This window comes from Augochlora pura, chromosome 5, assembly GCF_028453695.1.
Source record: "Augochlora pura isolate Apur16 chromosome 5, APUR_v2.2.1, whole genome shotgun sequence".
Classification (NCBI taxonomy): domain Eukaryota; kingdom Metazoa; phylum Arthropoda; class Insecta; order Hymenoptera; family Halictidae; genus Augochlora; species Augochlora pura.
Window position 1 is genome coordinate 20179059 of NC_135776.1, and position 22903 is coordinate 20201961.

General features: G+C 40.5%; 2 protein-coding genes across 12 annotated transcripts in view; one reads left to right on the plus strand and one right to left on the minus strand.

The window, feature by feature from the left end:
- Window positions 1-16942, plus strand: part of Synd (protein kinase C and casein kinase substrate in neurons protein Synd) — a 48770-nt gene extending 31828 nt beyond the window's left edge. For 3 of the 7 annotated variants that reach the window (XM_078180128.1, XM_078180129.1, XM_078180130.1), the window contains exons 2-12: window positions 5883-6274; window positions 6793-6981; window positions 8261-8281; window positions 9040-9120; window positions 9190-9201; window positions 10795-11021; window positions 11588-11708; window positions 12614-12724; window positions 14434-14597; window positions 14669-14829; window positions 15025-16942. In XM_078180128.1, the coding sequence (XP_078036254.1) occupies window positions 5912-6274; window positions 6793-6981; window positions 8261-8281; window positions 9040-9120; window positions 9190-9201; window positions 10795-11021; window positions 11588-11708; window positions 12614-12724; window positions 14434-14597; window positions 14669-14829; window positions 15025-15137 (1563 nt within the window). In that variant the 5' untranslated portion in view covers window positions 5883-5911 and the 3' untranslated portion in view covers window positions 15138-16942. The remainder of the gene's footprint in view (window positions 1-5882; window positions 6275-6792; window positions 6982-8260; window positions 8282-9039; window positions 9121-9189; window positions 9202-10794; window positions 11022-11587; window positions 11709-12613; window positions 12725-14433; window positions 14598-14668; window positions 14830-15024) is intronic. The other 4 variants (XM_078180131.1, XM_078180132.1, XM_078180133.1 and 1 more) reach the window with 4 other exon arrangements.
- A 1056-nt stretch (window positions 16943-17998) lies between these two features.
- LOC144469647 (uncharacterized) lies at window positions 17999-22095 on the minus strand. Of its 5 annotated transcripts, none has more exons than XM_078180126.1 (4): window positions 21907-22095; window positions 21669-21815; window positions 21507-21572; window positions 17999-21254 (listed from the first exon to the last, which is right to left on the minus strand). In XM_078180126.1, exons 1-4 carry the CDS (start codon window positions 22042-22044, stop codon window positions 18549-18551), a joined length of 3057 nt encoding a protein of 1018 aa, XP_078036252.1. In that variant the 5' UTR covers window positions 22045-22095; the 3' UTR covers window positions 17999-18548. The 5 variants fall into 5 exon arrangements, with proteins under 5 accessions (XP_078036252.1, XP_078036250.1, XP_078036251.1 ...); XM_078180124.1 differs by having other exon boundaries at window positions 17999-21257; XM_078180125.1 differs by having other exon boundaries at window positions 21507-21575.
- Window positions 22096-22903: the final 808 nt, after the last annotated feature.

A 22903-nucleotide genomic window follows, 5' to 3' on the forward strand; every position in this document is an offset into this window, starting at 1 on the left:
TATTTCACTGTCGGATGCACGCGCGGTATTGTAAACTATGAAATTATAGGTAACGTCGTTAGTGCTTTTGCCTGCTTAATCGCGTATGCACACCGCGTCCGATGCCTATACTCCTATCCGAAAGTTTTACATGCGATTTAATAGATCGGCGCACTCGTACTCTGAACTACGACGAGCAATCTTGGAGCAGTCGAATTGAATCGCAAGATAATTACTCGGAACAATGTTTACTTATCGCCGATTGTACAGGGTGGTCTATGCAATTGTTTCAGCTTATAATTCTGTTATAAATGCGTTCACAAAAAAGGAGAAAAATAAATTCGAAGAACGCTACGCGTGTAGGCTCTCGGGTCTTTTGTGAGTGGATCGGCGCATGTGCAATTAACAATTGCATTCTACGTAAAAAATTATTAGGCTATCGTGGCATAAAAGCGACCAGTTCACGAGAAAAATAAAAATAATAAAACGAGGCGATTGAACTTGAATTCTTTTCTATTGAGTTTGAAATAATTTTGTTAAGTTCGTCCTGGTTGTTGATCGAATCGGGAGACGACAAATTGACGAAAACTGCGTCGGATATATTTATAGACATCCGGACTGTGTTGTGGCATAATCGCGATATCCCTTTCCGCGATGTTTGACCAGTCTGTTGACCTGGAAGTTGTTCGTTCAGAGACATCGTCCCCGGGTGTAGACGATCCCTTGAAAGACGCGTGCACGTAAATACCACGTGTTCTTCTCCCCCCGTGCAGTTTACGAATCTATTGAACCGAGCGGCTATTAAAAACGTGAATTACCCTACGTGTTGCTACAGAAAGAGCCTCGTTTCTCTCGTCCTACACAATCGTGTAGCCGAGGTTCTTTGAAGACTCTCGTACCCTAGAGAGCTACTCCGAAGAACCAGTTAAGAATGTCGTGCGCTATACATGGTGTCCCGTACGATTCTACCGCGCTCCGTCCACGGAACACCGAGAAAACGTCTCGTTGCGCACGGAATTACAAAATTATCTCGTATTACAATATTCGTACGCAAATTCCGAGAATTATTACACGATTCTCGAATCGAATTTCAGCTGGCCTCTCCACCGCAATTCATAGATATATTAAATTACTACGCGACCGCTTTAAGTTCGCGTTTCGCTTTATTTCTTCTTTTTCTTCGCAATTTATATTTTGCGTGACTGCTACTATGCCATTAATCTCTCCCCCACCCTCTCTCGCTGTAATAAAGGTTTTTATCTCGTTGATAAATATAATTCTTGTTATTTATTGCTACCTTGTCACTGGTGACTTTATTTATTATTTTTAAGCTGATTCTGAATTTGTCACTTTTTTTAAAGGAGCTCGAATTTTACGAAATTTCACGAACTGTCGCTGTTTGAAAAATGATATTAATAAAATGCGAGTGTTGTATTGACAAATAGACAGTGGGATAAAAATTCTGTAAATGGCGAAAGGTAATTTTAATTGCCAGTGATGTACAGAATCGAAAGAAGGGAAGGGTTGACAAGGAGAAGTGTCGAAATTGGGGTTTCTCGCGCGTCGAATTTCCGTCTCGGTTCCCGATCCCGATCGCGACGATCAGGTTGGGCGAATCAGGCGAAAGGTGACTTCCTGCCGGTCCCAGGAGGACGAGCACACGACGCGTGCTCGATAGAAAAGGAATTCGATCCACGCAAAGGTCCTTACTTCTTCCTCGGCGACGCGACGGCGAGGTCGCTTTTAAGGCCATCCATTTCCTTCGCTCTGTCGTATTCTCAGTATTGTTCCATGTTGTATCTGCGCGTCACGAGTTCCCGTTTCGAGACTTCTGATCTCGAGAAATCATTCGTGTTCTTGGCTAACAACCTCTTTAAGTAGTTTGCGTTCTTTTCTCCTTTGCGCCGCGCTCTGCAATGACGCTGACATTATTCGGATTCAAATTCGCGTTCTCAGCCTTCTCGTTGCCCGACCATTGTTCGTCGCTTGTCAGTTGTGTTTCGCCGAGAGGAAAACAGTGTAAATAATTGCGGGCCATCCTTGGTAGTTTTACTGAATAAAGTAATGTGATAATTAGAATTTCGCGAGTCGATCGAACACGTCGAGGCAAATAGGTGACATGTTGCTGTTCTAAATCAATACTGAGAGATTAAAGTGATTTGAAGATATCTTACTATTTCGTAGCAAATAGTATTATCTGGATAATACGATACTGAGATATCTTTACATGTATAAGGTATGATCATTAATCGGTTGAAGAAATATTGAAATATTAAAATATCTATATTCATACAGATTTTCTTTTTATTATTAGGATGGAAACTATGAAACGGGCTATTTTGCCTAGTCTATACCCAGCTGCAGCGCCCGTTTCATAGTTTCCAAATATTATATACCAAATATTCGGTTGGAAACTATGAAACGGGCGTTTGTCTCTAGTCTGTATACAGCTACAGCGCCCGTTTCATAGTTTCCAACTTAATATATTCATTTTACTTTCTTCCACACACACATTACTACGAAATCTAATAAAAATAATATTTCTTATTTAAAAAAAACCATATTATTCCTGTAAAAATGAAACTTCAAATGCCTTTTTCTTCGGACTTCGTCATTCAAGCATATCTCGGCATTGAATTAGAACGCCGACGTGTTCGGAATGCAAGAAACGCGAACTATTCGAATTATAATCAGCAAAGAAAAAACAAGTCGGTGATTGGCCATCGGAGAAAAAAGGATAAGATTTCCTGTACAGCTTCGCGAAGAAACATTCTCGTCAATAACTGGTACGTGAGAATATTCAATCGGCCATAATTTCTCGATATCTGTGCAGGAAGCAAGCACCATTTGCAACGATTGCTACGGACCCGGCAATTTTCTTGCCTTTCGTAGAGAGCATTCTGAAATTAAAAGATCAATTTCCCTTTTACGCGACTGGATTTACTTTCCCTTTTAATACGAGCCAACTACCAAGAAAAGAAACGCGATTGGCGAACAGGTGATCGGTGAATCAATTTTACACAGCGTATCCTATACAGGGTGTTTCGTTCAATACACGTTACTCATTAGGGCATTTAAAAAGATTATGTTAACCTCGAGATATCCATCATTATATGAATAAAAAAAATATGGTGATACTACGGAAGACACCCTTTTTATTCTACTTTTGTATAAACATTTTATTCCTCGACGCATTCCGAATTATTTCCCGAATTAATAACTTTCTTTCAGGTGTTATACGGAACACCTTGTACATTCGATCTACAATGTGACGAAACATTGTCGGCACAGCAAACAATTCTTTCGCGGATCTTGTTTACTCTTTCATTTTTTTTTTTTTATTTGCGAACAACAAATAAAAACCTCTAACGTAAACACTCCGATCGATAATCTATAAAAAAAAAGGTATTGAAATCATCACGAATATCGTCGACCTCGCGATTCCATTTTGCGATAAAGTATCAGCGGGACGGCGCTGGTCGATTACGAGAAAAGATGTTGATAAGCGGCGAGGCGCACGCGGGCAAACGTGACCGGCTTACGTTTCCCACGAGAAAGCGACAAAAGGTGTGTCGCCGCCCGGTGACGAGCAACCGTAAACTTTCGCGTAAAAATAAAGCGTCTGCCGCGACGGGGTTGTGCAACCGTGTTATTTTTATATTTCCCGTATTTATAGACCTCCGGCTATAGTGAATGAACGTCGCGCGTGCACGGACCTCCCCATGGAAAATCGCGACACCGATTCGGGTCTGAACGCCGACGAAGAAACCTCACGAAAATCCACAGACGTTATCGTCCTTTTTGCAAGCATCTTGATCGTAATAATACAACAAATAATACACCAATAATTTTATTAAATATTACATTTATCTCCTACCTATAATTTTTGTTTAATTTATTTCGTAGAGGAAATTTTTTATCTCGATGATCAAGCTCGTTCCAACTAACAAGATGTCTGAAATCTTGCCAGAATTGTCCTATCTGTAAATGTTTAACACCAGAATTGCCATACCAACCAAAATATATAAACTTCTTTAATCAAACGTATACTCGAATAAAAATCGTATGATAAAAATCGATTCGGTCTCGTCATTGCTACAAAACAATATTAATCAGTCACATTTAAGGTAGTTATAATATTTAAAAAGGAGAGAACAGACTTAAAAGCCAATAAAAATTCACGGATCAACGGCACTGCAGAGATTCGTCGTCTTCCGCGTAATATCCCTGATTTAAAAGCCAATTCGAAGAAGTCGGAACAGTAGAGCAACGTCCGAATATCTGAGCAGCGTTCCGCGTTGCGAAAGGTGCAACGACCACTGGAATCGTTGTACACTAGATGGAAATGTAACATCGTCCAGTAGTAATAACGCTGGGAATCAACTAATCAGCACTGGTCGTGGCGCCTACGAGATCACCGGCACACAGAACTTATCCAGCTGGTAGAGCAGCATTCCACGGTTCGGAATGACCATACTCATTCCTCCGTGGTCTCCTGCGAGCACTGAAAGGATCCTACGCGAAGGTGCACCGCCTCTCCCAACCGCATACGTTTCTGCCTGCCTTTCTGTCTCCTCCACCGTTTCTCTACGTTTACCCGCGCGTTTCTGCGCGCACGCCTTTTCGCGTAGGCGTGCCGGCAGCAAGGTACCTGCGAGCGTGAAAGGCGAAACAGGAAACCATTTCACCTGTTCGGAACGGATGCCAATGCCGGTTGCGCGACGCCGAAAATCGGACTACAACGGAGCCTTGATCCGACCTTCTCCGTTCAGCATTAAAGGCCGAAGGCCTCTCCGCGTTTCTCCGCTCCTCCTTCGTCTTCTCCTTCTTCGCTCTTTTGCCTCCTTTTTCGCGGCGGACGCTCGTTTTTCTTCATTCGCTCGCGCGGTGTCGTGAGCCGCGAGCAAGTCCGAGGATTTGTGCCTCTGCGCGCCGGGTCTCCGCGAACAATGTGCCCGGCACAAGAAGGGACTCTATGGCTCCCCCTTGTCGTTAGATATTTATTTTCAATTTTACGACTCGTCCACGCGCTGCTGCTAAATTAATAGCCGCGCGGTCTCGGCTTTCAGCCGGTATTTTGGCTTTCCTTTCTAAATCGAGATCTGTTTAGAGATGAATAACGATCGGGCGGGTTACGCGCGCGATTATTTGCTTTTAATCGAGTCGAAAGTTGTACTTGCACCGTTTAGCATTACCAATGATCCAGATCAATTTCTCTCGACTATTACCGAGTAACCTGATTTGATTACAGTCTGTGTTTAGTGGAGGAATTAATAAATCGAATTTGAAACAGTGGGACGATTATAGAAATTTAACATTGTAAGGTACTATTTTCAAGAAAAATTTATAAAGGGAGAAAGAAAGAATTTTTTATTCCAGATCCGCAGACTATTTATAATCCTTATATGTAAACAGTTTAAATATCGATATTTTTTATAAGTTTCATCACTTACTTTAAACTTTATAATTTAACATTATAAGTATCTTTTAATATTAAATGATATCTTTATTGTTAAAATACTTTTGATATTATACTTTTACAATATTATACTAAATTGATACTTTTAATATTTAAAGTATCTTTTAATATTAAAAGATACTTATATAAAATTTTATCATTTATACCGGTGATCACATAGTCGCCGGACATATCCGTCACTCGTACCGAGAGGATTAAACGAATCGCGACGTTCCCTTTATAATAAAGCTCGAGAATCCTCGCAAATGAAGAGCGAATTACGACGAATCCCGCTTCGAACCGTTTTCGCGGAATTTCCCGTGCCCGGTCGGACGAGAGAGTAATTAGTCGGGTCGCCGTGGCAAACGATTGTCGGGGCGGTGAGAAATGCTACACGGGACGTCTGATGTGTTGACGGTGTTCCGCGGAAACTTTCTGTTCGCAGGTGAAAGGAATTTCTCGATTTAGGCTAGGATGTCACATCACAGCGACGATAACATGCTGATAGCGACCTCGGACTCCTTCTGGGAGCCGGGCAACTACAAACGGACGACGAAAAGGATCGAGGACGGTCACAAGCTATGCGACAGCTTGATAGCGCTGGTGCAGGAGAGGGCGGAGATCGAGAAGAGCTACGCGAAGGCCCTGAAGAATTGGTCGAAGAATTGGAACGATAAGATCGAGAAAGGCCCGGAATATGGCACCACCGAGGCGGCGTGGAAAGGCGTTCTGGTCGAGTCCGACAGGTTATGCGATCTTCATCTCAGGGTCAAGGAGAGCCTCTGCAACGACATCATCCAGCAAGTGAAAACGTGGCAGAAGGACAATTACCATAAGGTAACGCCGCGCGCTTCCGTAATATCTTCCTGATACGATCGCCGCGACGAAAATACAATCTCTTTCTTTTTTTTAAATAAAATACACGAGATACTTGTTCCAAACTTCCTGCTTTCGTCTCTCTCTCTCTTCCAGCTGCTAATTTTCAAATATTTTGCGCTGCTAATTTTCAATTATAAAATTGTTGAGAAGACGCAAAGATCTTTGGCGTAGAATTCGAAATTTAATCTCTTTTTATTCTCGATAAATTATTAATATAATAGGATAAGATGATCGAGCCTTGATCGAGGTCCTTCTACAATTCCATCATTATTAACTTCGAACAATCAGAAATTGAAATAATAAAGATTGAGAAAAAGATCCAATTCGGTTAATCGAGGTTCTGCTTTATAACAAATTGCTGTGTCAATAGATTTTTCCACGACTCGCGAAGTCTGCGCGATTCAGCTTTATAAGGGTTGCTTTTCTGTAGAGGTTTCGCCGGTGCCCTAATCTCGTATATTGCGATTCGGTTTCAGTCGATGATAACCCTGAAGGAGCGCAAGGAGATGGAGGACGCGTTCAAGAAGGCGCAGAAGCCTTGGGTGAAGCTTTTGCAGAAGGTCGAGAAGGCGAAGTCGGAATACCACAACAGCTGTAAAACCGAGCGGACCGCCGCGAACATGGAGAGAAACGCCTCCGCGGACAGCTCGCTTTCGCCGGATCAGGTAAACCAACGATTGCAACCTTCCGCGCCCGGGATTATATATTATTGTAATAAACGGTGGCGTAATCGCGCGTCGCCCGGTAATACGTTATCGGCGATTGCCGCAATCTTTACGTTGCGTATCTGATTGCGAGTCGCGGAACGTCGTCGCGAACGTCGCGCGGTGGTCCTAATCGCGATTCTAACAAATATAACTACAACTTTTCGATCTTAATATCAATTACTTAATTTATAATTCGCTCAAGATCTTAAATACCTTCGCATATCGAATAAATTTTGCGAAATTAAAAGCTAAAAGAATAACCAAACAATTTTTCTTATTATTAAAAATGTAAACGCAACAATTTTCCCTTTCCTTTTACAAAACCACGATAATAGCAACATAACAAACTGCATATGACGAGTGTAATTTTATATTTGTTAAAATCGTGTTTCGACCCGCTGTGTGTCGCCATCGGTGTCGCTTCGGTGCTGCTTCGGGAAGGATTCCTGTTTAGTGTGCTGTACACATTGACTCGAAATGTTGCTACCTGGAATTGCCACGATTTATTGCCAGGGAGTTCTTTTATCATTATAATACAGCCGTGCAAGGTGAACAAACTCGAAATTAATAAGCAAGATTATAAATTATATTCAGAGTCGAAAAGAAATGTTTCAGACGGTTATTCAAAGTTGCGCAACAGTTCGAGCTCATTCCTTTGCAGTTCCTGGTAAAAAAAAACTATAAATATTCGTGTATCCGTTATCTGGGCAGTTTATTTATGCAAAGTCCTTCTCGGCAACAGGCGAAACTAGGAAATAAATATCGTGCGTTCTACATCATTATGCTAAGCTAAAACCTAACGCCAGTTTAACCCACCTGCAAAATTTTCCTACATTAATTAACAATATTGTATCTATATAACAATCTTGTATATTCCTATATAACAATCTATATTACTACATAACAATCTATATTGCTATATAACAATCTATATTACTACATAACAATCTATATTGCTATATAACAATCTATATTACTAAATAACAGAATTGCAATTATCGAGGATTTCGTGAAAATCCTTTTCGAAGCATCGCCATGATTGCAACTCGCGCACGCAAACACACGTAAACGAAGCGCAAACCCCGGTTACCATATGTTCACATGCACACACACACACGTGCACGCACGCGTGTGTACGGTACGTGCGATGGTGTGCATCTAATCTCGAATCACGTATTCGCGGCTCGGCGAGACGAGCAGAGAGATACAGTTGTTCTTTAGCAAGTGTTATTTGCAGATGGCCCGAGGCTCTGAAAACGTATGTTAACAAATCTCCTGTGTTATCGTAACGAACGTCTGCATGCCGTGTTGTCCTATTCCCTCCGATATTTGTCGGTATATCGAGTCGCCCGTCTCACGAACCGTTCTCTAAGTCTCCCCGACCAGTCTCGATGAACATTTATTTCTGCATGCGGCCACGAACTTGTTTAACAGTTTCCTTCAATGTTTGTCGAAAGACAAACGCCAAAACCGTTCTCGCCAGTTTTCATTCTATCTTTGTACAGTTTGCACGGAGTTCAACAGTTTCGTTAATATAGGGTTTTCCATTAAGGGTGGGTCGATTTTGAAATGGAATAAAACGGGCTGCGTACGAGGTATTAACGAATTTCTGTTTATTTAATTGAAAACCTTATATTTTACTCGTAGCCTCTTACCAATGCGACGATCATTCGACCAAATGTCCCTCGTTTCAAATTCCCCTCGGCGAGAATCAAATTTTATTGAAACGACTTCCGGTTTACACAAATTATCGAAAGAAGCATTTTTCGGAGAACGGAGACTTCAATCTCGCGTAAAGATTCGCAGTCGAGTCGTTAACTGTACCAGCGCGCTCCGCCAAATCGTCGTTGCACATTTCGTCCCATGATCGTTTCCGCGTCGGAAAGGGTTGACGCACATTTGAGTCACACGGCGAACTTGAAAGAAATATAGTTGTCGCACGTGTTTTGCACCGTGGAAATTAAATCGCCGTAGGAGAGGCGATCTTCTGAAAAATGGCTATACCAACGTTTTTAGATGACTGTGTGTGGATGTGATGCATGGAGGCTCAGAATACGAAAATGCCTTAGGAACACTAAAATAGGAGACGTTCAGCTTGTATGTATAACGAAAACTGCATGCGGCATGCTTATCGATTAACCGTCTTTTCTTAATTTCTCGTTACAGAAAGCTCTATTGGTAAGCAAACCTAATCTCTTCGCTAAGAAAACCGTTCGCGCAACCATCGAACTCCGAAAGAAAAGCTAATCGAACCGCCTAAAAATCTTTTACCGATAATCCAGCAAATCGCTCGTGTCGATAAATCCAATTTTTCTCTAATATTCCCAGTGCTCGATGATTGCTCGTACCCTGTACGTAAAGTAAAAAACAACCAACTGATTAACGCACGCTTTACCTGCACGAGTAGCCGTAGTCACTTTGTCAGATTCATCGCGCCGCTTAATTGTCTTTTGCAAACAGAACTACTCGTTAACTTAGTTAACGCTAGTTCGCAAGCAAACGAAGTCCAATTTCCATTCCTTCGTATTCGAAGCTTTGCACTAAATCGATTATGCTATCTCCTAACCGGTGGACAGACGGTGAATCGTGCAATCGTAACAAGCAAACTCGAGATGGAATAACAATTTCGCTTCATCGCGATGCATTTTCAACGATGCATAGGTCAACTTGTCTGCCCACGTGCCAACCACTTTATCCAGGAACCGTCTCAAGCCTGTAAATTTTTACCTGCACGCAAACCGGCGTGTGAACGCACTTTTCACCGCACTCGCAAACGCAACCGTGAATTTTCGTTCGATTTAATTGACAAATACTTTCTCCACCGGCGAGTATGTATATTCACTTTCGAAACGATAATTTACTTTTCCGCAAAACTTCTTTTCTCGCGTCTGTTCACGTTCGTTAACACCTTCGGTGCCGTTTTACTCATCCTGAAAAATCACGCTTTCTGTTTCGAAAGGTATTCTTTGCCGCCACAGTTGTACGCTAGGTAAGCTTGAGGGTAAAGAATTGGGATTGTCATGAACGGTACGGTGACGAGATCGTCGCGGAGTCGACAGCGCGCTTGTCGTAGACGTGCGATCCTTGCTGATCTATCGGATACATAGTCTTTGCTATCGACGAGCTCGCTTATGTGGGCTTACATGTAGCTCTCACGAGCGAGCTCGTGCTTCACAGAAACTGTAGGTGTGCTCAAGCTGTAGAAAAACCTTATGTATAAATGGATATCGTCGTTATACATTCTACTTATATCAGTGACGCGCAAGAGTGTTCCGACACCTTTTAAAGCGCCATAATTTTATCAAAACTGTATTAAATAACTTTAATTCTTTTTTTAAATGACGGAAGGATAAATCGCTAAAATGCTTTTTCGCAATTTTTCTACTATTACTTGGAATGACATAAAATTGTTTAAAATATCCCTTTTTTATTCAAGCCTTTAGCGGAAATTTTAAAATATACATTTCTGTTAATAAAATGCGTGTGAATTAAAAAATCTTTTTAATAATCGCCTATAAAACAAAATCTCAATTCAGTCCAAATTCCAAAATCCAAAAGAAGTTACAGCGTTCTAAAAGGTGTACGAACCCTTTCGCGGGTCGCCGTAGGTACATGTAGGTAGAGCACACAACACTCAATGGAGCTCTGGTTATCTGAAATTCAAGTTCGCTGAACGAACCAATGCCACAAGATCCTTACCTTCGATGACACTCCCACGGAGGTCCCGCGGATTCCCGGTTATTGATCGCGGTCCATCTATTTAATCGGCAGGTGAAGAAAATGCAGGACAGGGTGCAGAAAACGAAAGAGGAGGTGCAGAAGGCGAAAGAGAAGTACGAGGCGACGCTCCAGGAGATCAACCTGAACAACCCTAAGTACATGGAGGACATGACCGAGGTGTTCGACAAGTGTCAGGCGATGGAGGCGCAGCGGCTGCAATTCTTCAAGGAGGTCCTGTTCGACCTTCACAAATGCCTAAATATATCCGAAGATCCGATGTAAGCGTGCAACGATTTTATTAATCGTAATCGACGCGCTCAATTCGTCCTGCAATATAACTATAATATATAATATAACAACGATTCCGAGAATATAGAATCTCGTAGACTTTAAACGTCGCCAGAGCTGCGCCTGTGACAATAATAGTAATTTGGTTACATTTTCTTCCGGGAATGTAGAAAACAGTTTTACTGAAAGCAACGATTCTACGAAAACATACTAGAGCATCGTGGTTTTAATATCGTTGGGATCAAGAAGCCCTTAATCTTTCTAAACTCAATCCTCGAGCGGCGAATCAGCTGTCGACGGATTGTCAGTAAATACACTGGGACTCTTGATAGTCATCCCATATTGACCTAATCTATTTGCTCGTCGGATGCTTACCGTAATTAATATGCGCGTCGGTGCACACGGATAGAATTCTTACAAAGTAGAACGCAAACGCGCGCGCGAGAATGCAGTACGTCGACAGAGACTCAATGATGCACGATGCATTCTTTCACTGAGAATTGACGCGTCCAACATTGAAGTTCAGTTTAGAAGATAAATATTTTATTGGTTACAGACTTCCTCAGATATACGAAGAATTCTATCACACGATTAACAACGCGGACCACGAAAAGGATCTGAAATGGTGGTCGAACAACCACGGCGTCAACATGGCGATGAATTGGCCGCAGTTCGAGGTAAGATCGAGAAATCGTTGCGCGTTTTACGGCGACTCTTTTTATCGCATGTAAGCCCCTCTGCTCATGGTTGGAAATACAATGTTAGACAATCTAGTCGTAGAGTGCATTGATATATTATATTCTCGTTCTCTGTCCCTTTTATAACTGCATTAATTTTATCCATTAGCGATTCTATCGTATGTCTCGATATAAGCCGTTTTTTAGTTGAAGCTGCGCCGTAATAGTTCAAACGTATTATTTAACAAAGATAAACGTTCAATAGAGTACATTGAATATGCGAACAGTTGACGTAGTTTGTTTTTGGAACGGAATCAAAATTCTCTTCGACCAGCGTTTTTAACCCTTACGATATTTTTATATAGAGGGTGCACCGTGATTAGTTTAATTTATTCTGCTGCTAGTGGTTCGATTGGAAATTATTTAAACTAAAATAAACTTAAAGAGAGATTTAAGACGATTGTGCGAATTTTCTCGCATGGAAAACAGTTCTCAATTACTTTCGATTATTCAGTATTTCCTCATTTACGGTCCGTATCTCAAATTATCACACTAAAAATATTCGCTTAAAAATCAATATTCGCGTCTTTCTACCTATTTTCTAATTGGCAAAACCATTGAAAACACCTTTCTCGAATCGCGGATCCATCTTCCGTCTGTTCATCGCATTTCGAAGTGACGTCCTCGTCTCGCGCCAAGTCTGAAATCACATTACCAAGGGTTAAATACGTTCGGTGGAATAATTTCTGGTGTCCTACCTTCGTTAAATCCGTCCACGTATACTTATTTCGATTCTATTCATCGTTTACAAGAAAGACAAGAGAGCTCGAAATAGTATTCCGAGACAATTTTTTCTGGAATGCGTGCATGTGATTGTTTTTTTTTTGGGCGTTGCTATTATGCAGGACTACACAGAGGAGTTCCGTGACATCACCAAGGGCACGAAGTCGAAGGAGGCGCTTCCGGCCGGCTCCATCACGCTGATCAACCAACGCTCGGTCGGCGAGGACCTGCATGTAAAGTTTTTGTTCTGTTTACACCGACATTTTTCGCGATAGGGTACCTGCACCCCCCCTCCCGCTCTTTCCATCCCTATTTCTCTCTCCCTCTGTCTTTCCATCCCTATCTTTCCCTCTTTCTCTTATTCGTAGGCTAGTCCTCTCCCACCTCTCTCTCTCTCTCCTCGTAAGTTTTTAAGGAGACAATATCCTTTAGGCGCATACATTGTATACCGATTATCGGCCGGCTTTTTTACACGTCGAACAGCTACGAAACGGTGCCGTAACGGCAGACAGTTACGGCGAGGTCACTGCGGATGGGTTTCCTTTTTCAGCTTCTGGCTCGCTAACTTAACTGAATTAACCGTAACCCGCTATGTGCTTGGTCTCTCTTGCATCTCTCGAATCTATGCCACGATTATATGTATATCGAGCATGTTTTAGAATTAAACGTCGGCCTGGCAAATTTATCCGTCGTTGCAATCTTTTGCGTCCGAGCGTTCAACCCTTTCGGGAACCGGCTTCTATTTCGAACGGGACGACACACTTCCGGAAAGTAAACGAACTTGCCGAGAAGGCGCGCGGCGAATCTCTTTTCAAGATGGCTTCTACAGATTGCCGCGGAGAAATATTGCTTATGGGTTAGTCGGCAATTAAAATGCTATAGTTCACGCAGGAATGCTATAGTTGACGTAATAAATACCGATCTAACCTTTGAGGACTGTTAATCAACAGTGGAAGCCATTTTCGAGTCTTATTTGCACCGACGATATTCTGGTAGAGATTCAATTTTTTCAGTAGTTCACGTATATAAATTTTCAATAAATATTTGGCATTTGTTGCAAAGATTTGTAGCTACCAACAGACACGTGTCATCGTCACACACCGTTGTATTTTACCGACGTAAAAATACGATGCAAACGTGCTTTGCAACCAGCATTCATTCGCACAATTCATTCACGATGAAGTCATATTATAGTGCAATGTGCATTCATTGTAATATCCAAGATAATATAGCGACTTCTACCGCATGATATCGCGATCGCATAACGAAAAATTTAGGGAACGATTCAATAACACCAGGCACCATTTCACTTCAGTGTACATACTTCATTCATTTTTATTTTGACCTCTTAGGCACGTCGCGCCACTATAGTGGCTTTCGTGAATGTTTCGTGCTTTATTCAATTGTTTTATTAATTATTAAAGTAAACGATTAAAGTGAGAATCTGTATGTACAATACAGTAAGAAAAGAATGTATGTAATTAATACTATATATACGGAAAAAATATATATGAAGAAAAAATGGTAATTTAGTTATGAAAAACTTTATTTACCCAAAATCCAGCCTAAGGGGTTAATGTGACTCGTCGTAGGAGTCTCAATACTGCGTGAAACGTGTCATATAAATGTAATATAATTATTTTGTCAGGCTTGAAAATAACAGGCGAACGCAGTTCGGAAGTTTCACGAGCCATAAGAAATCACTCGCATCCGCTTTGTTCATCCATCGGACTGCAATCGTAAATCAAAATTCGCACGTGTCACGCCCCGCAACCCATTGGTCGCATGCACGAACATCGAGATACCACTGACACGCAAAAGAGTGTATGCCATCGCTGTCGAAAAAAAAAAAAAGAATACTCGGACCTGTACACGCGAAAGAAGCGTGTTTAATCGCACCGTTGATTCGCGCGGCTAATCGTTCTGTTTCGATCCTATGTAGGAGTTCCCCCCGTTTAATAACAAATCGAAGTCGAAGCCCGCTTCCCGAGTGATATCGACAGATGGAAGCCACGGGGACAGCAAAACCGAGACGATTAGTTCCGACAAAAACTCTACGGAAAAGTATAACGATGGCAACACCGTGAACAGAACTTCTACCATAACGTGAGTATCGCGAACTTGCGAATGAACCTTTTAATCACGAAGCCGATTTAACTGTAAATCTGTTCTTTCAGAAACGGCACTAACGCTAAACAAGAAACGAACCCGTTCGAAGAGGAAGAATGGGACGAAGATGTTGGTGAACCATTGGTAGACAACGGAGAACCGGGTGTTCCTGTGCGCGCGTTGTACGACTATGAAGGCGCAGAAGCGGACGAGCTTAGCTTTAAACAAGGTATTCGGCGTTATTACTGAAAATCGTATAATTAACTGATTCCAATTGAACTATGATAGGAATAATCAAAGGAACGACTTTTCCTTGATTTTCTGGAATTTTTGAGCGTTTCAGCTGATTCGCGAATTATTTAAAAATAAAAATAATATTTAGTGTATTGAAAAAAATTAATCGAGATATTTTGTTATGGTCCAGGTGATGTATTCGAGAAATTAGAAGACGAGGACGAACAGGGCTGGTGTAAAGGAAGAAAAGACGGCCGAGTGGGTTTGTATCCAGCGAATTACGTAGACCTCGTGTCCCAGTAAAAATAGCCACGTGACGCCAAATTTTCATGGACATTGTTAGTTACTTAACACGTACGCGTGTGCGTGACAAGGGGAGACGAAATTTTTATTTTATCGTTTATTTCCCAGTGAAATAACGAACCTCATTGAAATTTTGTAAATGTCGCTAGGTAAGAGTTACACAAGACTATATTAGAGATCGTTCACCGCCGTGTGATATAAGATGATCGCTATACAAAAAATAACAATACCTAATACCTAAAGTTCGATGTAACGAGTAAACGATGCGAGTCGTAACACGATCGAGAAAGATAAAAATGTAACGGAGAAGATAGGATACTTCGAGATCGATGGGAACGTCTGCAACCGTGTTTTGGTTCTCTTATTTTTTTTCTTTCGGAAATCAAAGTAGCTCGTCGCGTGTAGCACTTAAAAAATGAAAGCGTTTTATCCCTACCAGCCGGTAAGACGATTTTCCAATAGCTAGTTAGGTATTACTTGCATCCATCTGATATAGTGTATCGCTAGACAACAAGATGGATAGTGCATATGCCACAGGTATATTAAGTTTAGAGTTTCGAGATAATGTACAATGTATACATTTTTCTGACTCCATTACCATTGTTGCTATTGAACATTTTCGGCAAACACGGCGAGAAGAGTATATTTAATTTATTGTTATTCAAATGAATACTATTAAAACTTATTCTGTCTGAATGATATCATTGTATATAATAGATCTAAGGCGCATAATGGTATGCAAAGTTGCAATTGTTTAACGTCGTTAAGATTTTATGATGTTCGGTGTGCATCCGGGGCATAATAGCGGAAAGCGAATTTTCGTAAGGAAAGTAAAGAAGATAATCTCGTGCATGAAATGTACCGAGCGAAATCAATTGGGACCCAAAATTGTCCAAGCTTTCTTAATTCTTTAATCAATTTATGCGGCGCAACTTTAACGATGATGAATATCGTTAGAATTTATTGATCTATTAAAAACAAAAAAAGATGAACGAATTTTTGTTATAAATTGTTCTAAAACTATGACGATATTAAATATCTTCCATTCTAACGGCGAATTCGTATAATTGGCCATTGTATGTCTTGTACATAATTTTCTTTTTAATGCGAGAAACATGATCGTTTACGGATTGAACCACAATGTCGTTTTTTTTTGGTTGTACGGAACGCTTTACACGAAACCGAGTACAACCATCGAAAACATTTCACATAGTCGCTAAACCGTTCTCAAGATCCGAAATTTACCGAGTGCGATTTAATTGAACATTCACCGTGAATCGATGTATGTACCTTCGCTACTGCATACTTTCAGAATACATGTAGAGTAGAGAGACACACACGAGATATGTTAATGTAAAACAACGTTGCAGAGTAATCACGAAACCAAACGAACTGTAGATGTAAATCGTTCAAAAAAAAAAGAAACGGAAGCATTTATAGTTTTCCATGTAACGACAAGACGAACGCAAATCAATTAGAGGTCAGCTTTAATACAGTGAGTTGTTATTTATATACAGAGTGAATCGCTCGACTCAATGACCTAAAATTCCTCGTAAATTATTGATACGATATATATTGCAGGGAATAATTTACGAATAATTGTTAAGTTATTGCATTAGGTGGATCAGTGTGTATAATTTGATTTCGCGAAGCGCTCAGAGAAGTTGACTAAAACAGTCAAGTTAATAATAAATGAATAGTGATAAAATGCTAGTTATCCTTCACGAGTAAGTAAACAGGTGTCACTGTACACAGTATTTATGTAAATATACATATAGTAGAATATAAGAAGATTTACAATTCAACCAGCGACTGATTTTTGTAATTGTTTACATCATTAGTCCTCCAAATTATTTTCTGTAAAGAGTGTTTGCAGTTTCAATGATGTTGTTGAATAGGCTCTAGTTTGTGTATAAAAAAAATAAAACTTAATTATGTATAACTTAATAAGTAGAATGTGTATGAAATATTAAACGGTTTAGAGAATTTACAAGCTCTAATGCACTGGAAGCTGAGGAACGAGACGGTTCTGACAGAATCAATAAATAACACGAAAAAAAGGAAAGTTAACTTCTAGAGAAAGACTTCATATCGCTAATTTTACCTATTCTTTCTCATCTATCCCTTGCCATCATTGCTAATAATACAGCTGCTTTTCTTACCATCAATCTGTTGTAGATCTGCTATCTGCTATATTGATTTTTAATATAACGTAATTTGAAAAAGCAATTTATTCAAAGTAAATTATTAATGAAATCTTGGGGTTTAATTATTGACTTCATTTATCAAGTGAGCATACTATACCCACGCTATTTTATTTTATCGTGTATGCAACAGGTGGTACAAGTTAGTAAATAATGCTGATATTAACTATAAAATATGCAAATGTCATGGCAATTCGTTGGGGAATGAGATGTTAGTACTAGGGATGTAGTATGTATGATGCACTCCATGACTCTCACGCATATTATCTGCGAGTCGAGCCAGCCAATCGGGGCACGGTAACGGGGGTAGCAGCGTAGCATGATCACAGCACATGCTCACAATGGCTCAGCAATCTGGCGAACCGACAGGGACCTCGTGCCGTGCTGTTCCAAGTTTCAAGGTCGTCCCTGCACGTGGTTGTCCAGGTCCTACCTATCTTCTTACTGTGTAATTTATTGCTACGTAAATAAAAATTAATTTAGAAATTATCAGAGAAGTATAAAATAATAGAATATAATATATGGAACAAGTTGTAGTATTTTGTGAAAAGGATCCAATGTTTTGTCCTTAACAACTGACTGCGAAGGGAGGCGCTCTGTACGGAATCGTGAAACTTGTTTTAAAAGGTAATGAAAAAAATAATATAACGAGGTGAGTAGGAGATAGAATTAAATCTTGTATTGTTTAAGTGCGGACATAACTTGTTGCAAACGGAAAAGTTGGTACAAAAGAAAATACAATTTCGGTGCAACATTATTTCATATGAAAACAAAATATCGTATTCTGATTTTGTATTTGTTTGAAATAAAACTGTAATTTGATCATACTTATTATGAATACGTGGAAGGTTTAGGTATAGAGAAATCCGAATCTTAATCGTAGTAGCAGCATCTATAATCATTGGCATATAAATTGTGGCATGTTGTAGTATATTTATATACGGGATGTATGTTCAACTTAGGACATTTAAACTTATTCTGATAGTATTAATTATATACAAGGTTATCGTACTTATTATGTTATGATCGTTTATATCTATACAGGGTGTCCCAATATTTTAAGAGTCGAAAATATAGAATCAAGTGTTATTCTACATTTACGATGTAGTTTTTCCTGTAATATCCTCTTGGACTACGAATAATGCGAAACCCTGTATAGGAACTATCTTATATAATTTATAGTCCCAAGGATACTCGTTAAACTGCATCAATGAGTAGCAACGTGTTTCTGCAAATCCATCAAAGTGGAGAACGGTTTTTCGCACAACTGACACTCGTACGCGTTCGCATTATGAATATCTAAATGATCGGACAGATCCTGTGCGGTCTCATAGAGTTCATCACATATCGCACATTGGTAAGATTCGTAAGATCTTATTCCCTGTTTCTCCCATTCCGCAATTGCAGCCTCTTCCTCATGCGCGGGCATATGCATTTCTAGAAGCATCTCCGAAGTGAAAGAGGCTTTACATTGATGACAACGGTAGGGATCAGATTTTTCGGTTTCGTTTGCGATGTTGATAAGATTAGGATTATCGTCCTCCTCGTCGAACAAATGCTTCTCAACGTGTGCCTCGAGCACATCTTCAGACTCCAACGTGTCCCCACAGATTGCACATTGATACTGTTCTTTTCCGGTGCTCTGGTCATCCTCGCTTATGTCGTTGCAGTGTTTCTGCAAATGATCCTTCAATACTTCGTCGTCTGTAAATATTTTATCACAAACGAAGCACGTGTATGTCTTCTCTGTCTTCGACAGTTCTTGCACATCCGCTTTCGATATCCTGTATAACGGAACATTGCCTTGTCCTTCCTTAATCTCTGACTTACCAAATACATTCTCCCTTTTCTTTTCCCATTTACCGTGTCCCGCGTCCTTTGAATTCTTCGTTATGGTCTCTATATTAAACTCGGACTGGTCGTGGCTCTCCAAGTGCCGCACCAACAGCTTCTCAGTCCTAAAGGTCGAATTGCATACATAGCATTTATGCAGTTGCTGCTTCGTAGACTTGCACACGTGAGACTTCACGAATTTTGCCTCAACTATCTCGTGGCATCGTTTGCACCTCATCATTTTTTGCTTGCCTTGTCTAGCAGCAGCAGGAGACCCGGATTTGTGCATGCGAACGTGAGCTGCGACCTCGTTACGACTGTTGAACGATTGCTCGCAGACACCACAAATATGCTTCTCATCCTGAGAAGAAATTACTATAACACCTTGACTTTCTACTTTTGCTTCACTGCTAATAGCAGACTCGATTACTGCACCATTGATCTCAGATTTGGATTCTTCATTTTGCAGCCCTTCAGTTTGCTTTTTCATAACCTCCTGCGATTTCTGCATAGCGTTCTCAGCTTCTGGCTTAGATCCTTCGCAAATTTCTATTTCTTCCGATATGTTAGAGTCCGAGTCCAGAGGGGAAGTATTGTAATCGTTATATCTAATCGGCAGGACGCTCTGACGCTTATGAGACACCATGCTGAACGGTCCACCAAGGTTGTTTCTAACGGTGCGCTTGGATATAACGTGAATATTATTGATGTTTCGTTGTTTAGTCTCTTTGGTTACGTCCAAGCGCTTCAAAATAACTTTCGGCTGATACTTCTTCGAGTTCTCCGCCTCTTTCATCAATGCGGGAGAAGCGCTCCTGGATTTCGCATTAGCGTTGATTCCTGATCCGCAACTCCTCATCATGGAAGACTCGAAATTTTTCTTTACCGTCTTCCCAATTATATATTTCAGCTGTTCGTGCAGCGGTTGTTCTATAATTTTGCAGCTGTTTTTTCTTTCGTTCTCTTTATCGTTGTTGGCTGTCCCCAATATTGTGTGCTTCATCTCCTTTTCTACGTAGCCTGCAATCTCAAATTGCACGTGTTTTAGTGTCCCTAAGTTGATTCCCTCTATTTCTATGTATAAACACCTCTCGATGTATTTCTTGTCAGCGGAATCGGTTGTAACCGGCTTTATTCTACGAAGTTGCACAGCGTCGATGATATCGGTGTTTTTCTCTCGAGAATTATGTTCGACACCATCGTCCTTCTGCCCTTCGGATAGATTGTTGGAGCTTGCTTTACTTAGCGGCTCTGCGAGCATCAAAGTAGTAGTAACTATGTACGTAGCATCGCCAACTTCTAGTTCAGATTTCATCGAATTGGGATTGAGCAACTCCTCGGCGATTTCATCTTCTTTTTTCTTGGGTGGAGGTTGCGTCAAAGTATTCATCAGCCTCTGCAATAAAGAATTTTCATTCCCGTTCGAATTTTCCTCTGGACATTTCTGTTTCTTCGATGTCAGCTCTACGGTGTCTTTCGTGTTTTTACTTTCGGTTAAAGAGATGTCAGAGTTAACATCTTTTAAACACTTTGCTTTTGGTGATTCGGAATCCGTGGAGTCTATGCATATAAAATTGTTGATATCGTCGTCAAGATCATATTTATTCGACATCGTAGTTTCCAACTGTTTCAGAGCCATCGGCATCCTTTTGTGCTTATCGCCTTCTTTGTCCATAAACGTTTTCGCTCTCGCCTTCTGAACCGGCGACAACTGAGTATCATCCGAAACGTCCGTGTCGGAAACACTTCCTCCTGTCGCTGCTAAAAGCGCTCTTTTCCTGGCTACCCATCTGTTGGTAAAGGCTTTCCTCTGCTCCATCGTTTTGCCGCGTTTACTCGTCAGTTGTTTCGACTTCGCGGAAGCCAGCGACGACTTCGTTTTCTCCTCTTTATTTACAAATTCTTCCTTGCTCTTGTCTTTGTCGTCGTTGGACCCGCCGTTCTGTTTTTGCGAGGAATCCTTGGAAGATGTCACATCATCTTCGGATATGTATAGGTCCTTTAATTTTTTTTTATCCTTTACACAGTTGATATTTGTGTACTCTAATGGTATTAACGGTGGAACATCGGTCTTTGGTTTCTTCTGAAATTAATAGATCTGGTCAGTCTTGCGTATGTATAACCTTCCAATTTTACTTCACAGTCTACAGCAAGATTCAGCTAGTTTTAATGATCTCTATCTTACAAGGATGTAAAAATACGGTATGGACAATCTATCGAGTCATCTTTTACGCATGCAGCATTTTATAAACAGAAACAGTTTAAAAACTAAAATTCTAGCATTCCTTTTTCTATTGAAAGAATTTGTAATATATAGAGGCATTGAAAGTACCTTTTCAACAGAGTCAGAGAGACTATCTTGCCCGCTTTGTTGCACACGGTCGGAGGCCACAACAGGCTTCTCAATTTAGAATTAAAAACATAGAAGAAATTATGAATAAATTCTGCTAACTTATAAATTAAATTTACTGTAAAAAATACTATTATATTGTACCATATTGTCAGGGTTGCCGACAGAATCCAAATGCTCTATCAACATTTTATTTGACTGTATAAACTGTTCCTTGAACTCTTGCCACAAATCCAATTTGTATAAACATACGTGACAGAGAGTGTTCGGCAGTCCGTCTTCATTCTTAATCTGCGAGAAAAGATTGCTTGGTGTCAGAGCAGCAAGTAATATGCAAATATCGGTATAATGTGCAGGAAAAAAAATAATATAAACAACGTACATGAATAGAGGTGCACTTGATAAGATCATTCAGTTTTGGTAGCAGAACTTCATTGAAGAGATCGCTCATACAGCCGTCATCAACTAAACAGATACGACATCTTTCCTTTTCATTCGATAATTTTCGTTTCCGTGACATTGTGTCCGACTCACGAAAAAATAGAAACGAGACTAAACTTATATGCCTCAGTTACCGATACCAAACACACTGAAATGAGTTGCGAATCAAATATGGTACAGTATTGAGAATTACTCTCTTATCCCTGCGTACCACTAGGTTGCAACTTGATCCGTTAGCGAAGGTACACATAGAAATTTCCTTTGCTTTGATTGGCTAACGATTCATCGTCGCGACAGGCACCAATGCGGATTGGATGCGCAGAGAACTGTTGGGAGTGTGTATGCCACTTTAGGATGTAAGAAACACGCGCAGAAGCGTTGTTGGCCACGACGATCGATATATCGAATGTCGATATTGTTCTGAAATTCTCAAAGTCGTTTTCGGGCTCAACGACACGACACCGTGATTGAATTTTGATTGAAAGCCAAGAAATAAAAGGCTGATAGAGAAAGCAAACCGCATCGCCATACCATAGACGAAGTATGAATTAAGTCCTACGTCTATTCATTTTTTATTCGTTTAATCCTGAAATTGTTTCTTGCATTGTAATACAGAATCTGCAAAGAATTTTCCTCGGTAAAATATGACGCTGGCAATACAGCAACCTGATGACGCAATGATTTCGACAATGCAGCTCTGTCGCTCTTGATCGCCTGTTTGGAATTTGCCTGAATGAATGGTAATGTTGCGTGATCACGCGAACATAGTTATAAATAAGCGCCTCTGGTTATACAAATTTATAAACTCAATTGATGCCGACAGGAGGGAAATTCGAATATAAGCACAGATTTATATCGTTTATTTATATAGAGACACTGTATCGCCCGAGAGGAATAACTGAGAATGATATGTAAGGAGATAACGAGAGAGTTTCCAC

Bases quoted from the DNA above. Each gene is read 5' to 3' on its own strand.
- LOC144469647 (XM_078180123.1), bottom strand. From the start codon at position 22,044: ATGTCACGGAAACGAAAATTATCGAATGAAAAGGAAAGATGTCGTATC. The intron at 21,816-21,906 runs GTACGTTGTTTA...CTTTTCTCGCAG, and splicing joins TCAAGTGCACCTCTATTCAT to ATTAAGAATGAAGACGGACT. The intron at 21,258-21,506 runs GTACTTTCAATG...TATTAATTTCAG, and splicing joins TCTCTGACTCTGTTGAAAAG to AAGAAACCAAAGACCGATGT.